The following is a 16,386-nucleotide window of genomic DNA, read 5'->3' as shown; positions in this document are numbered from 1 at the left end:
GTATGACCCCCCCCATATAAATATGAATGCATATACTTGCTCAGTACTAACTTATGTTTTATGTAAGGGAGGGGGAAAGTTTCATGAAACTACTTTGCAAGGTAGATCCCAATCCACACTTCAAAATATTTGAGAACGAACCATTGGCTTACAGGATTGATGTAAAGTAGTATCAATTATTTTGTAGGTTACTAATTCCTAAACTGATTTCACTTCTCTATTAAATGGTCAGGACGACTGGATACAATTTCAGTAATCTTTATTTTGTTCTAAAAATAATCTAATGCAAGTTTTTATTTATGGCATTCCAAACGTATAAAATCTTTTCAAATTTAAAATGCATATAAACCACAATGACTCTCTGAAGAAACATACCATATTTTTGACACATGTAAAGAACAGCTAATATCAAAACAAATTAAGGGGAAAAAAATCAAGAGAGCCTCTTGTCCCTTTCTGAGGGGCTCCGGAGAAAGACGGGAGCTTTTCCGTGTGTGTTAAGTTGTCTTTTGAACATTCTGAAAGTTTAAAATTCACTGGAACTTGATGAACAGTCTTCTCATTGAGGTCATTCCTAGACTAACTGGTAGATAAATAACGGCACTAAAATGGAAAATGGAATGTCGAAAAGAAGGGAGTAATTCTTTCTCCTCATTCTATTCTAAGGGCAGAATTACTCATTCACGGTAGACTGCAGTCCAAGAACCTGGCTGCAGAAGGGCATGATTTGAAGCAGATAATGAGACGGGCCCTAGATCCGGAGGAGGGGAGGGGGTGCTGCAGAGAAAGTGTGGCAAACTGGGGGGAAACTAAGCACTTCCCTCCCGATACTTAATCTGCTTTGAACGGCCCCTCCTTCTCCGTTGCTTTAGCTGTCCAGCTGAGATCTGGGTCTCTGCCAAATGTGGAATTCCAGACTGTCTTCCTGCTGAGCTGAATGCATCTGAAATTCAGCCTCTCTTGGTACTCTTAAAATCTGGTCATGATGATTATTAATTAGTCGTTAACCTGCTGCCCCAATTACAAAGGAAAAAAGAAAAAAACTTTAAACTTTTTTTTTGTTTATGCACTTCACTGCTTATTTTTCAAAAGAACCCAAATCAGAGGGCAGAGAGACCTCAGCATTTAAAAAATCATTTTCTTCTTCGCTTGCCATGTTTTCGCGAGGGCTTCTTGTGGTGTAGTTCTTCAAAGTTGATCTCTTCGCCTTTCACTTCATTGTCCAAGTCTTTGTCGTGGTCAAACTCTAGTTTAAGAAGAAAAAAGAAGACACTGTTCAATGCGGAAGCCTACTTTTGCCAAGCATACCAACAAAGCTTGTTTTTCATCAAGGATTCCAAACCCAGAACAAAGATGGCTAGAGATGTTTTCCACATAGCGACTACGATTCTGACAGAATCATTATTCTAAATGTCCATCATGTCATTTACCTTTTCAATCCAAGCAGTAAACTCTTGACAGAGAGAAAAACCTTGCCTCCTTAAAAATATGAACAGGACATGTGAGAAATTCTTTGCACATGCAAACTTAAGCTTGTGAAAGGAGGTGTTAAGTCTTTACCCCAAATTGATGCCTGCATCTGAAGTCCTTGGAATATCTAGAAGCATGCAGTTGCAGAACTTTGCATCTCATTGTTTCTCTGATCCCTCTGTCCTCTTTTTCCCCCTTACCCAAATGAAACCATGTACCAACGTAGCAGGCGCAGCTTCCCTATTGCAGTTCTCATCTTCATCAGGACACGGCAGTTCCATTTCTGCCTGCCACGCAACTCTTTAAGCTACAGAACTGCTACCAGACAAAAAGCTAACCTCCTTTCCCAGTAGATGTATCCTCGGCCTTGAAAGAGTGGGTATCTGTGTGAAAACTATCTACATGTTTAAAGTTGATGCCTCTGTTTAAACACCATACCGAATAATGGCCCACACAACAGTCTTTAGATGCTGGATAAAATACAGCCAAATAAAAGGAAACATACATTAAAAAAATAAAGAACTATTCCTTCATGTGAAGGAAAAAAACAGGGTTTCTCACCTGTAACTGTTGATCGTCGAGTCTCTTCTGTGCAGACACACATTGGGACTGCGCAGGCGCAGGCCAGCCGCGGAAAAGATTTTTCTAGCTTTCAGAGATGTGAAGGGGACGTTCAGATCCACCGCGCATGCGCGTCGGTGTTCCCGCCAATTTTGAATGCATATATATCCGAACGTCCCCGGCATTCCCTCAGTTCACCTGAGCCGCCGGAGAAACTAAGTCAACCAAACACTCACAGCGGGGCAGGCGGGAGGGAATGTGTGTCTGCACAGAAGAGACTCAACGATCAACAGTTACAGGTGAGAAACCCTGTTTATCGTCTTCGTCCTTCTGTGCAGCCCCACATTGGGAGAGTAACTAGCATCTCACCAATGGGGGCGGGTGTGAGTGTCTACTTGAACAAGGACTGCAGGACAGCCGTGCCAACAGCCGAGTCACGTCGTGCATGCACATCCACAGAGTAATGCCGGATGAAAGTGTCTGCAGAGGACCATGTCGCAGCTTGGCAGACGTCCTGGAGCGGCACCCCTCGCAGGAAGGCAGCAGAAGCAGCTTGCGCTCGAGTGGAATGAGCGGTAACCAACAAGGGACACTGGACTCCAGCATGCTGATAGCAAAGTTTAATCGTAGACACAATCCAGCGAGAGATGGACTGGGCAGAAGCAGGTGAGCCCTTGCGAGGGCCAGAGTAACACACAAACAGGGCAGGAGATTTCCTGAAACATTTGGTGCGGTGCAAATAAAACAATAAAGCACGCTTTACATCCAATGTGTGTAGTGCTCGCTCCCCTGGGGATGAGGGTGTTGGAAAAAAGGAAGGGAGGAACACCTTTTGCTGTAGGTGAAATCTTGAGACTACCTTGGGCAGAAACTCCATGCTAGTGTGGAGCATGACAGTACCAGGGAAAAACTGCAGGAAGGGAGGGTCACACCGCAGGGCAGACAGCTCCCCAACACGCCTAGAGGACGTGATTGCCACCAGGAAAGCCACCTTCTGAGTGAGCAAAGGCAGGGGACAAGAAGATAGAGGCTCAAAGGGCTGGAGCATCAGTTGGGAGAGAACCAGGGAGAGACTCCATTGTGGAATGGGATGGGCCCTAGGAGGGAAGGTCTTGAACAGGCCCTTCAGGAACTGCTTGGAAAGCCAGTGAGTAAAAACGGTCTTCCCATCAATCTGCTCATGGAAGGCAGAGATTGCAGCCATGTGGACCTTAACACTGGAAAACGCAAGGCCCTGGGAGCAGAGATCCAGGAGGTAGTCCAGGATGACAGGGAGCGGGCAATTAAAGGGAGAAACCCCCTTCGGGGCCAACCACCGGGAAAAACGTGACCACTTCCTCTGGTAGGACAACCTGGTGGACGGTTTCCGGGCATTCAAGATCACCCCAAGCACTCCAGAAGAGAGGTTCACTCCCGGTTGCCCAGAAGCCAGGCAGCCAGATTCAGTACAGCCACATCGTGATGCCACACCCCGTCCCTGGTTAAGAGGTCCGGGGCGTGAGGCAGGGGGAGGCATCGCCCCTGGGACAGGGAGAGTAAAAGGGGGAACCAATCCTGGCGAGGTCACCGAGGGGCAACGAGGATACAGTGGGTTCGGAAGGCCCTGATCCTGGAAAGAACCTTGTACAGGAGCGGGAAGGGCGGGAAGGCATAAAAGAGCCCTGGGGACCAAGGTATTTGGAAGGCATCCCCTAGGGAGTGGCGGCCAATGCCGGCCCGGGAGCAGAACAGCGGGGCCTGTTTGTTGCGGGTAGTGGCGAAGAGGTCGACCAAAGGCGTGCCCCATGTGCGGAAAACCTGGTCGAGGTAGACCCTGTTTAGGGACCACTCGTGCTGAGGCAGAAACACCCTGCTCAGTGCATCTGCCGAGGTGTTGAGATCCCCGGCAATGTGCACGGCTCTGGGAAGGACGTTGTTGACCATGGCCCAATTCCATAGAGTCGTTGCCTCCTTGCAGAGCTTGAGCGAGACCGTTCCTCCCTGCTTGTTGAGATAGTAGCAGGCCGTGGTATTGTCCGACAGGACCTGAACCTTCCTGTTCCGAATGGCATCTGCAAAAGAAGCGAGGGAGTAACGGATCGCCCTAAGCTCAAGAAGGTTGATATGCATGGATGCCTCAGATGGGGACCAGATGCCCTGAGCCGAAAGCTGTCCACAGCGCCCCCCCCATCCCAAGTTGGAGGCATCGGTATAAACTGTGACCTCAGCTAGGAAGGGGCCGAAAGGACAACCTTCAGACAGGTTTCCAGGGACAGTCCACCAGGCCAGAGAGCGCAGCACCACCCTGGGAATGGAGAACTTCTGATGCTGGCCCATAGTGAGGGGGTTGTACCTCCGGATGAACCAGTTTTGTAGAGGCCTCATATGCAGGCGTGCAAAGAAAACCACCCCAGTGGAGGAGGCCATAAGGCCCAATAACGTTTGTATCAAAAGGGCAGTTTGGTAACGGTTATGCAGGAAATGACAGGCTAAGGAAGAAAGCCTGGTCAGGCGATCTGGGGGCAGGTAGGCTCTGCCCCGTGGTGAGTCGAGATGAACCCCAATAAACCTAATGGCTGTGCCCGGAGTAAGGATGGACTTATCCCCATTAACCACCAAGCCCAACTTAGCCAGTACAGACAAAGTGAGGGCAATATGGTCCCGGAGAGAGTCAGCTGAGGGTCCCACTAGGAGCCAATCATCCAGGTACGGGTAGATAAAGCACCCCCTGGACCGTAGGTATGCCACCACAGTGGCCATGCACTTCGTAAAGACCCTGGGCGCAGAGGCCAGCCCAAAAGGCAACACCGTATATTCATATACAGAATCCCCATAGGCAAACCGCAGATACTTCCTGTGGCCCTCAAAGATGGAGATGTGGAAGTAGGCGTCTTTCAAGTCTAGGATAGCTAACCAGACGCCCACCTCTAGGAGCTCCAGGACCCGTGCCAGGGTCAGCATCCGAAATTTCTCAACCTTTAAATAGCTGTTGAGGCCCCTAAGGTCCAAAATGGGCCGGGAACCTCCATCCTTCTTATCCACAAGGAAGTACCTCGAGTAAAATCCCCACGGGGAAGCAGCGACATTGACCACCCGGACAGCACCTTTGTTAACCAACTCTATAACATTATTGTGCAACATAACATCACAACATGGAGAACAACGGGGAGGGAGAGAGAGAGGAGGTGCATCTGTAAACATTAACTTGTAACCATGGGCCACAATGGACAGGACCCAAGTGTCAGAAGTAACACGTTGCCAACAGGGCAAAAAAGGCCGAAGCCTGTCCAGAAACTGGGCAGCAGAGGAAGTGTCCTCGGAGGCCAACAGGGGAGCGTTCAGGCTTAGTCAGAAGACCGAGGGCTTCTGCACCGAGGTCGAAGGCTTGGGTGAAGAGGGCTGTTGCCTGCCCTTGGACCGGCCGGAGCGCCTGGAAGAGTGACGCTGCTGGGCTGAATAGGATCGGTGACCGTAGGACTGGCCCGAGAAGAAGCGCCCTTGACGCTGCTGGTAAGGCTGGTAAGGGGCCTGGTAGGATCGGAACCGACCATAACGATACCTCGGACCCGATGACTGAGCTGAGGGGGCGACTCCGAGGGACTTGGCCGTCTGCTGATTCTTTTTCATCAGGGAGAGGGATTCATCCGTCTTCTCCGAGAAGAGCTGGGGCCCCTCGAATGGGAAATCCTCCACTTTCGCCTTCTTCTCTGGCGGCAGGGCAGTGGACCGGAGCCAGGCGTGTCGACGCAGGACCACCGAAGTCGCCATCGAGCGCGCTGCGGAATCGGCAGCATCCTTGCCCGCTGTCATCTGCTGTTTTGACAGCCGTATGGCCTCTGCCTGAAGGGCCTTCACCAAGTGGTGGCGATCCTCGGGGAGATCGGAAAGGTAAGAGGACAGCCGTTTCCAGAGGAACAGATTGTAGGACCCCATTATGGCCTGGAAGTTGGCAATACGGAATCCCAAAGACGCGGACGAGTAGAGTTTCCTGCCCATGCCATCCAGCTTTCTGCCTTCTCGGTCCGCTGGGGCCGACGAGGAACCGGAACGGAACCGAGCCTGACCCTCCTCAGCCACGATGGACGAGGGTTTCGGATGACTGAAGAGGTACGGGCAATCATCCTGCTTTAAACGGTAGTACCTCTCTACCTTCTTTGCCGTCGCGGACACGGACGCCGGTGTTTGCCAGAGCGCGAGAGCGCTGTCAACAAAATCCTCCACAGGGGGAAACGCCACCGACGCGGGGGACCCGGAATACAGTGCCTCCAGCAGCTTACTCTTGGGCTTGGAGGTCGTGGAGGAGACGTCTATCTCCAGCGCGGCGGCCATCCGCATCATTTGCTCGGAGAATAGCCTGTAGTCGTCATTCGGGGACGATGAACGGGGCCCACCCACGGTGTCATCCGGGGAAGGATCAGAGGCCGCGTCCGAAGAGCACTCTGACGGGGACGCCAGACCTTCCTCATCCTCGGAATCTGAAAACTCCGGCGAGGTTTGCGTCGGAACCGAAGACCGGTGAGCGCTCGGGGCCGACGGACAAGCCGCAGGAACCGACGGTCGCAGAGGCAAGCCAGGAGGTGGAGGAGCGGATGCCGGGAGCCCGACTGGCTGAGCCGGAACGGAAACCACCGGAACCGAAGGATGCTGCAGGAAGGGCAGCGACTGCTGGAACCACGCCACAAAATCCTGCCAGGAGGTCATGTTCCCAATCCCCGCGACAGGCTGGCAAGGGGGCAGAGGAGCAGGCACCGGGGCAGGCCAGCGAAGAGGCATCGGAACCGACGAAGTAGACGGCAATGGAACGGAGGCCTCCGAAGGCGCCGGGGCGGAAGGCAGGGAACGTTCGAATGACTGGAACGGTTCCGTGAAAGACGGGAACGGCACGAATTCCTCGGGAACCGACGGAGGAGGCGTGCAAGGAGGAGACGGGGTGTGGAGCCTCACTACATCGTCAGGGATCAGGACCGGTCCAGATGGAGTACCAGGTCGCACAGTCGGAGCCGGGGATAAAGCACGGCCCTTGGCCCTCGATTTCGTCTTGGCCTTCTTGGGCTGGGGTTCCGAAGCAGCCTCTGCGGCCGAAGGCTTGGAGGAGGACTTCGGCTTGGATGCGGAACGCTTCTTGGCCTTCCGGTCGGAAGGACGATCCCCGGAACCGGAGTCAGGTTGGGCCTCCGGAACGGGTTGCCCCGTCGGTTCCGTGGGGAGCTGCTCTGGCGACTTACGAGACGGCGCCGGCGACGGAGCGGCGGAGCGGGGTCTATCTCCCGAAGAGCCCGATGGCTTGGGGGGGAGAAGGTTAGCATCCCACAAGAAGGCACGGAGCCTGGCCTTCCGATCACTCCTTGCCTTCGGAGTGAAGGACATACAGATGGAGCAGCGCTCGACAACATGCCCCTCGCCCAGGCAGATGAGGCAGAGCTCATGGCCGTCCGAGTGCGTCATTTTAGTGCTGCACTTAAAGACACTTCTTAAACAAAGAAGTTTGGGACATAATGAACGGTATCTCCCACCGACAAGGGGAAAAAATACCGACCAGAAGATCACGATCCAAAAACTCCGAAGAGACGCTGAGAGGATAAACGCTAGACAATAGAACCTTTTCGTATGGCGGCGAAAAAGGAACTGAGGGAATGCCGGGGACGTTCGGATATATATGCATTCAAAATTGGCGGGAACACCGACGCGCATGCGCGGTGGATCCGAACGTCCCCTTCACATCTCTGAAAGCTAGAAAAATCTTTTCCGCGGCTGGCCTGCGCCTGCGCAGTCCCAATGTGGGGCTGCACAGAAGGACGAAGACGATCAAAAGTGTACAGACACTGCTTTGAATACAAAACAGACACCTATACTGGGAATGAGTTTGACTTAGGACCAGATGTAAAAGGAGGGTTCCTGTATCTTTAATAGCTGCATAGAAAATGGAATTTTGATAAGTGCAAGTTGTTACAATATTATTTAGTTCCATGTATTACATTTATCTCATCATTCCTCTGTTCCCTTCCCATTTTTTCCTCACAACAACACTGTGAGGTAAATAAGGCAGAGCGATTGTGACTGGCCCAAGGTGAGCTACATGGCAGAGCAGCAATTTGAATCTGGATCTTTCTGGCCTGAGTATCATACCATCACACTGGCTCTCTATGCAAGATACAGTTTAGCCTTCAGTGAAGGCTACACAGAGGACTTGCACATCTCATGCAACACAGACTCACACATCTGTGCTAGCACTGGCGACAGCACTAAAGAATTTCCTTCTCTTTACAAAGGAGGTGCTTGTTGTCACTGCTTTTTCTTCTTATGTCTGCGAATGACACGAAGGGCCTCTGAGCAGAAGGAAGATTTTCAATAAGGGAAACTTCTCCTGTCATGTTGCTGAGAGCCAGTTTGGTGTAGCAGTTAAGAGACTCTAATCTGGAGAGCCAGGTTTGATTCCCCACTCCTCCACTTGAAGCCAGCTGGGTGACCTTGGGCTAGTCACAGCTCTCTGGAGCTCTCTCAGCCCCACCCACCTCACAGGGTGTTTGTTGTTGTGGGAATAATAATGGCATACTTTGTAAACTGCTCTGAGTGGGTGTTAAGTCGTCCTGAAGGGCGGCATATAAACCGAATGTTGTTGTTGTTATTATTATTACTTCATTATGGCATCCAACAGTGAACCCAACATCCCTAGTAATATGTTCCATGGCCATTTAAAGAGTATGCACCATATGCTGTATGCAATATTCTTACAAGCCCCCTCTAAACAACAGAAGTTTACTTTTTCAGTACATAAAATTACACAGCAACTTGCTATATTTGGATCTCATTAAGCTGGCAACATACCTTCCTCCTGTAGCAGGCTAGACTCCGTTTTTTTCAGCCATTCACAAGCATCGTTTAGATTAGTGCATAAATTCCTAGCCAACTTGGACATAACTTCTTCAGCTGGAACAGAAAACCAATTAAAGCACAAGTCAGAGAACCATGGTTCAAATGGAGACAAATCTTGTATGACTCAGCATATTATGAGCATACAGAAACAGATTAACCTGGAAATCAGAAAATGAATATTCATGAGGGGGGAAGGAGAAATAAACTGAACTGGTTTGGAACAGAAAATCCGTATGTACACATGTGATGGTCTCAGGGATTTTGGAGGTTGAAAGATACTGGATCTAATTGATATATACTGGATTTAATGCCTGATTCAAACAAGGAACCTGTTGTTGTCACAGAGCCTCATCAGAAAAAGCACATCTATATGATGAGGGCTCTGGGAGGGGTACTTTTCCATTTAATTGGGGGGGGGCTCAATTTTAGCCCCACCATTTCTTGGTTCATTGCGAAGAACTTTCTTGACTGCTAAGGTGGGACTTATGAAAACAATCAAAATGGCTCACCCTCAGACCATGCTTTTCGCTTGTAGATGTCCTCCACTGTATCTGAAATCTTTTTAATAGCTTCTTGGATTTTTGTTTGCTCTAGTTTAGAACGTTCCTTGAATGCAATGTGGCCTTTGATACATGTATTTTCTCCAATGCTTTCTACCACACTTATTCCATCACATAGCACTGGGTCTACCTCCTTTTTGAAAAAATCAAAGTATCTTTGATAAGAAACATATTTATTTTTATGCTCAGCTAGGATTATATGACTCTCAAAAGTTTCACCAGCAGTAATATTTTCATTTCTTTCCGCATTCTCTGCCCAGTCCCCCTCTATTGGTGTCGTTGCTTGAGTGGGTTCCTTTTCAGAATCCTCTGCCTGAATAACAAAGTTGTCAGGACTTTGGAGAAATTTCACTCCACAGAGATCACACTGTGTCCGGTCAATATCTGCTTTTTTAAAGACTCCCAAAGACATTTCCGAGGACTCCAGTTTTGAGCTGGAAACCCTTTTCCATCTAATACAACAGCGAACAAACCGGAAAAAGAACTGCAACTTCCGCTTTGCAGAGGCTTTCTGCTGTTGTTTCTGCTGCCTTAGGGATGCTATGTTAGCCAATGGATCCTCTCTCTCTTCAACACAGACATCTGTTTCAAAATCCATTTCTGGCTCTTCAAAGTCATTTGCCTGACTGAGATATGCAAATCTGTCCAAGTCTGCAACCTCATAATAGATGCCTCTCAGCACTTTGTTATCCTCATGCCAGGTACCCCTTGCTCCTCTTGGATCCCACCTCCAACGACAGTCGGCTAAAAACTCCTCATCTCGGCAATACAAAAGCTCCTTTAGGCCTTCCACTACTTCTTTAACCTCAGAAACGTCACTCATCAGATTCACAATCCTAAACAATCTTTCAGGAACTTTGGAAGGGCAGTTCGTTTTCATTTCCAGAAGGCTTTCCCTGATGGCTGGGAAGTGTTCCGCTAAAACCATTTTGTATTTCCAACTGAGCACCTGGTCAGCATTTATCAACATCACTAAGCAAAGCACCACCGTACGCTCAGCTTCTCCCGATGTGATATAATCCGAGTCACCAAAAGCATCCACAAGTACATTGAAGTCTTCATATCCACACAGAACATCCGCCAAATAGATGAGATGTTTTTTAAAATCTCTTACGGCTTTCTTCGTGTCTTCCGGCTTGTAGTCTTGTATGACAGAATACACGAAGTCTTTGTTGTGATCTCCCCTTCTGAATAAAAAATCCCAGTAATGGATGAGAGCAATGTAACTCTTGGGAAGGCAAAGAGTCATGTTTCTGCAGAGGCGCATCAGGACAGCACAGCCTAAGACAAACTGAAATTCTAGTAAAGCCACTGTGTTTCTTATGCTTGGAATCAACGGATCGATGCATTTCACAACCAGGATGTTCATGAAGCGGTAAAACATCCACCTGCAATCTTCGACATTTCTGTGAATGAAGAGCTGGTCCATGGAATCCTGCAGGAGTCGAATAAAACACAAGTAGGTGCTTTCAGCATTGTCTGCATATTTGTCAGGCATCACCATGCCATACCTGCCCTCTATACCTTTCGGTCTAACTCTTCCCCTTTCTGCAAGCAACTTGACTTCTCGGTTATACTCATCTTCCTCTTTGCAAAGAAGCCTCTCAAACTCTTCAGGGTAACTGGAAGTTAAAGCAAAGACCTGCATCGCCCTCAGCCACAGATCAGTCGATTCTCTTCTGTTTCGGGCAGTCTCATTTTTAAATTCCAATCTGATATATTCCCTCAGCACCATTTTGCAAGGATTTAAGGTTCTGTAGCCACCTCTGTGAAGACTTAGGATTTCTTTGCACGCCATGGGGTTTTCGGACACCATCCTCAGGTGGAAATGTTTAGGAAAGAAGGTATTTATAAGGGATTTACACAAGGCATACTTATCAGCTGTCAGAAGTTCGTCGATGGCATTAGGTTCACAAAACACATCTTTTGGAAACACTCGCTTTGCTTCCAACAGTAGGCCATTTATTGTAGCCAAATGCCTTTTGCACTGGAAAATGGATTTTATCTCATGACGTGACAAAGTTCTGTGGAAGTCTTCACAGTTTTCATCCTCACACTTCAAGCCGACAATGAATTTTGTGCAAATATCGGGGAAATTTCGTTCAAGTAAATTATGAGTAATGGCAACAAGCCTGTTCAATAAGTATTTATTTAGAGCAGATTTTACTTCTTCTAGACTTGTAACAAACTGGTCACTTGTTTTCTTCTCTCTCAGAGTGGCCTGTTCAGACAGAAACTCTAAAATACATCCAGCTTCATTCTGAGACACTTGGCAAAAAAATTTATCTATCGGCGCAATTCCAAAGTAATCAAAACATGACTTGACCATTTCTTTCTCAGCATTTGTGTCTGCTTTTTGGAAAGCTTTGACCAGGTTCAGAATTGCTCCTATGCCATGTGTGGCTATTAATCTCAAGATGCTCTCATTGCTTTCTTCACACTGAACTGCTCCAAAAAGTGCTTCAACGGCACCTGCATGGTGATTCACATGCAGAAACATATGGAAAGCATCCTTCAACTTATAGAAGTCCTTCTCTTCAATTCCCATCAGATACACTGCCTCGGCGCTGCTAGATTTTTGGTTAGTTTGTTCGCATAACTCCAAGGCTTCTTCCAAGATTGCTTTTAAATTCTCCAACTTGTAAACACCTGCGATGCTAAGGCGGGCTGCCGCAAGCAAACAAGACGCTCGGAAATCTCTCCGATTAGTAAGATTTGCTGCTTCCAACACAAAGCCATGTTGCTTCATCAGTTTTGCAGCCTCTTCATCTCGGCCTTCCCTCTTCAGCAGATCCGCCGCTTCAGAGAAGTATTTGTGAGCTTTCAAGAAAACAAGCTGATCTTCAGTGTCAAGGTGAGAAAGCACAGACATCATTTCATTGATCCTGTTTGCACTCAAGTACTTGGCAGCAGCTTCTAGATAAAACTGGCTGGCTGTATACGAAAGTTTTGAAGCCGGCTGCCCTTCTTTCTTTAGCAATTTCTCGTATCTGAAAAAAATACAGAGGTAAACGTCAACTGTGAATTAGAAGTCATCACAGTCAAACATTTACAATGCAATCCTAAACAGAGATTACATCCTTCTAAGAGCACTGACTTCAATGGACTTAGAAGAGTGCAACTCTGCTTAGGATGGCACTGCAAATCTATTAAGCTTTTAAATACGTCAAGAGTCAGCACTTAAAGGGGGGGCGGGATTCCATCCTGGGGAGAAAATCTTAAATGGAAATGCAACCCTTTTGTTGTGCTTATCCAATTTAAAGCATTAATTTGTCACCGCAACCAAGAGTACATGGCCGTGCTTCCCACTGTTGAGTAATGCTATATTTAAAATGAACAGGAACTTCATTCACAATTTTTCTCCTGTTAGAATAAGGGACAAAATGGAGCTAGCCACTTTGATTTGGTGATCTGAAAATTGCAACACACGTACAGGAGTTTCTTCATGCAGAATTTCTCCATTTCTCCATGCAAAGGAAGGCAATTCATAAATCAGGTCACTATTCCACACTGAGACCAACGCACTTTTGTGGGGGAGGGGCAGTGCATGCCATTTAAGTATGCAGCTTCACACACAATCTATGCACTTTCACAGCAGAAGTTAAAAGTTAACACACACACGTTGCTTCACAATACTTAACATCACCCACCCTCTTACCACTTTTTGAATGGAACAACCTACTTTTTGCACCTCTGAAAACGTCAGTGGTAAAATTTCTGCTGAAATAAGGACTTAATTGTCCCTGACAAGCAACTTTCACCCTTAAAAATAGCACGTGCGCACACGCACCTGGGGTGAGTAATATTTTTGAGAGCTGAGTAAATTAACTTTGCCTTTTTACAATCATCTACACAGTAAAGAGTGGGAGATAACATTTTGTGCCCAAGACATATAATTTGCATGCATGATTTCGCAAAGCTGATTTAAAAACAAAAGTATCCGCTGTTTTTTTAAAAAAGCACTTGTACTTTTCTATTATGCCTTTACAAAGTGTTTTAAAATATCCTCTGACACAAGGAATTTATTTTTTGCCAGCCTATCGGATAAGCTATACCAATGCCACATACATTTCAACCCAGGAATAATTTTTGAATTTGTAAAGGCTATTTAAAACGCCTCTTCAAGCACACACCTTTCCACATATTTTGCTGCTTCTTCATACAGTTCTTCGTAGCAACACATTTTAAGTGCTAGATCAAACTCTTGAATCTCTTCAAAGCACCTGAACGCATCTTTGTAGCACTGGCCTCTTCTATAGAAATAGGCAGCATCCTTCACCTGCACAATAACAACATATCACAAGTGTCCTTTCTATTTCATCCTTCCCTCCCCCTCTGGCACCCAGCTGACGGTTCCTCGCATTGCCGACTTCCCCTGGTCATCTCAGAGCTAAACTACAAGAGATGAATTACACGAGGATGCTCACATGAAAGGAGTAGCAATGTCAGCCAGGAAGCCGAGTTTTAAAAGACAGATCAGAAGGCTTTGTCAATTTCCTCTCTCTAGTGAGCAGCAAAGATGGCTCCTTAGAAGGTTTATTTTTTTCTTCACCTCCTAGGAGAGGTGAAACTGAGGGAGCCTTCAGGAGGCCAAGAGGAAATTAACAAACCTTCTGAGGAGTGTCTTTGCTGGCTCTGTAGAGAGGGGAAATTGACAAAGCCTTCCAATGTCTTTTAAAGCTCAATTTCCCTGCTAACATTGAGACTCTTTTCACGTGCACGTCCTTGTGTAATTTGTCTCTTGTGGTTTGGCCCTCACTCACCCCACTTATGCCAACTCAGTCACCGCCTTCCCCCAACCCTCCAGCCATTACTTTGCCTCCTTCCTTCTGCTGCTGCCTTTTACCCCTCAGTGGGTTTTGATTAGTAGATATATTGGTGGCTGTACGCCTCAAAGTTATTGGCAACAAGAGAAAGCAAAGGACACTAGGAGTTTGTTCACACTCGCATGGATGAGCATAACTATCAAACGATGTCTTGCCTATAGGAATTGCCTTCACACCAAGACCACTGACTGAATTTTCACGCTAACCATATCAAGTAAGCTGCATCCAATTACTGCTGTCTCCTGAAGAATGGGTGGAATTTCTCCATCTCCTTCAGACAAAGAAGGCTTGCCCTCTCCTGTAGCACGACCACAGAGTGAACAGAAGGGAAACTACTGGATTCAACCTTATGTGCTCCAACTGAAACAACTCACACATTCAGCTGCACATTTAGTCTACAGGAGGCTCAAATGTTACACAGGTCAACTAGTCCTGTTTGTCTGAATTATTTGCGGACAGCCGCCCCCTTTAAAAAGCCTTCTGGAAGAAACTTCATTTTCTTTACATGAAAGTGCTGTCATGTTGTAGCCAGCTTATGTTGACCCCAGCTGAGGTTTTCAAGGGAAGAGACAAACCACGGGTGGTGGGCCATTGCCTGCCTCTGCACAGCAACCCTAGACTTCCTTGATGGCCTCTCATCCAAGTACTAACCAGGGCTGACCCTGCTTAGCTTCCGAGACCTAACAAGATTGGCCTGGGCTATTCAGGTCCAGGCATGCACCTCCTACAGGCGTGCACCTCCTACCCTCTTACATATAATGCTTCACAACCAACATACAAACACCCATGGGCATCAGGCAGGCACATCTGCCTGACGGCTGGATGAACAAGTATCTCTGAGATATTAAAAAATTCGTATGTTCCATGCAGAAGGGAAAACTTCAAGGACTTATATATGCTTTCATATCAGACCAGTAAGATCTCCAGTTTTTAAAACAAACAGAAGAAGAGAGGCTGTAGTCACCCTTCCTAGCTTTTCGCAGAGCTGTGCGCAAAGTGGGTACTCTTTCGAATGGAACAGGCATTTGAGAGCCAGATTTGGTTCACCACATTCGAGATAGATTTTAGCCAGATCCATGTACTCCATTTGTTTGTCTCTATTAATAAAACAGAAAATTAATCATATATAAAGATATTTAACCATCCTAATAGATGGGTTAATTCGTTAAAATAAGTGATTTTTAAAGGCCATCACTCAGACAGGTAATGAACATAACAAATAATTAAGCTGCTTCCAAGCAGCCTTAAGTACTAAGCCACACACGTTGGCCACAGTCCAGATAAAGTTCACTTTGCCTGTCCCACTGAAAGCAAAGGGATTTAGCAAGTCACAGCTAACCGGTTGCAGTGATTCCAAATGGGACAGTAAAGCTTTAATAGGATCACATTACACCTCACAATAATTTCTGACTGCCAAACTGTAAAGCACTTGTGCACAGGGCAATAAGCAAGCACAACTGAGGCTCAGATTTGTTGTTAAGCTGGAAAAATTGTGGCTTGTAGTCTGGTTGGCAGGAGAAGGGACAAAACCCTTCTTTAATCACATCAGCAATCCTTGGAAGGAAAATGATGGGTCAGGTAAGTCTCATTAGCACCAGTCTTGGTTGTGGGGGAGGCCTGGGTGCCCACTGGCTAGGGAAAGCAAAGAAAGGTGCGCTTAGTGGATACCAACCCTTAGGTCTATTTAAATATAATATGTATACATTAATATCTATGCATGGATTATTAGTAGATGCCAATGTCAGTATCTTTCGTTTTGTAATAAATGAGCTCCAATAAAGTCACCAGCAGAGAGAAGTGGTTTACAGTCATGTCAGTCCAAAAGTAAAATCCAAAACACAGCACATGTTCCACAGTACAACATTCCAAGCAGTTACAGTTTGTGCACAAGCACCAGCTGGCAAGAAAGAAGATTGCTTAAGTTATTCTGGTGGGACCTGAAGTCTGCCATACATTTATCTTGCAATGTGGCATATCCTCTGGAGTGTGGTGTTTTTGACCTTGACTGAAGAGAAAGAAAAGGGTCCTTCCTTTGTGCAATGTTAGGTCACAGGTACAAGTACATGGGAAAGGAAGGCAGTAGAAGATTGATTTGTGGAATGATACCTGCATGTCAA

General features: G+C 47.1%; 1 protein-coding gene across 3 annotated transcripts in view; it reads right to left on the bottom strand.

The window, feature by feature from the left end:
* Positions 1–242: 242 nt before the first annotated feature.
* Positions 243–16,386, bottom strand: part of TRANK1 (tetratricopeptide repeat and ankyrin repeat containing 1) — a 71,069-nt gene continuing 54,925 nt past the window's right edge. For all 3 annotated transcript variants that reach the window (XM_054991040.1, XM_054991042.1, XM_054991041.1), the window contains 5 exons: positions 15,234–15,366; positions 13,577–13,722; positions 9,393–12,433; positions 8,836–8,937; positions 243–1,246 (listed from right to left, as the gene is read on the bottom strand). In XM_054991040.1, coding sequence (XP_054847015.1) covers positions 1,134–1,246; positions 8,836–8,937; positions 9,393–12,433; positions 13,577–13,722; positions 15,234–15,366 — 3,535 coding nt within the window. In that variant the 3' untranslated portion in view covers positions 243–1,133. The remainder of the gene's footprint in view (positions 1,247–8,835; positions 8,938–9,392; positions 12,434–13,576; positions 13,723–15,233; positions 15,367–16,386) is intronic.

This window comes from Eublepharis macularius, chromosome 11 (genome assembly GCF_028583425.1).
Source record: "Eublepharis macularius isolate TG4126 chromosome 11, MPM_Emac_v1.0, whole genome shotgun sequence".
NCBI classification, from domain to species: domain Eukaryota; kingdom Metazoa; phylum Chordata; class Lepidosauria; order Squamata; family Eublepharidae; genus Eublepharis; species Eublepharis macularius.
Note: the sequence above shows the minus strand (reverse complement) of the source record. Positions and strands in the feature narration are given on the sequence as shown.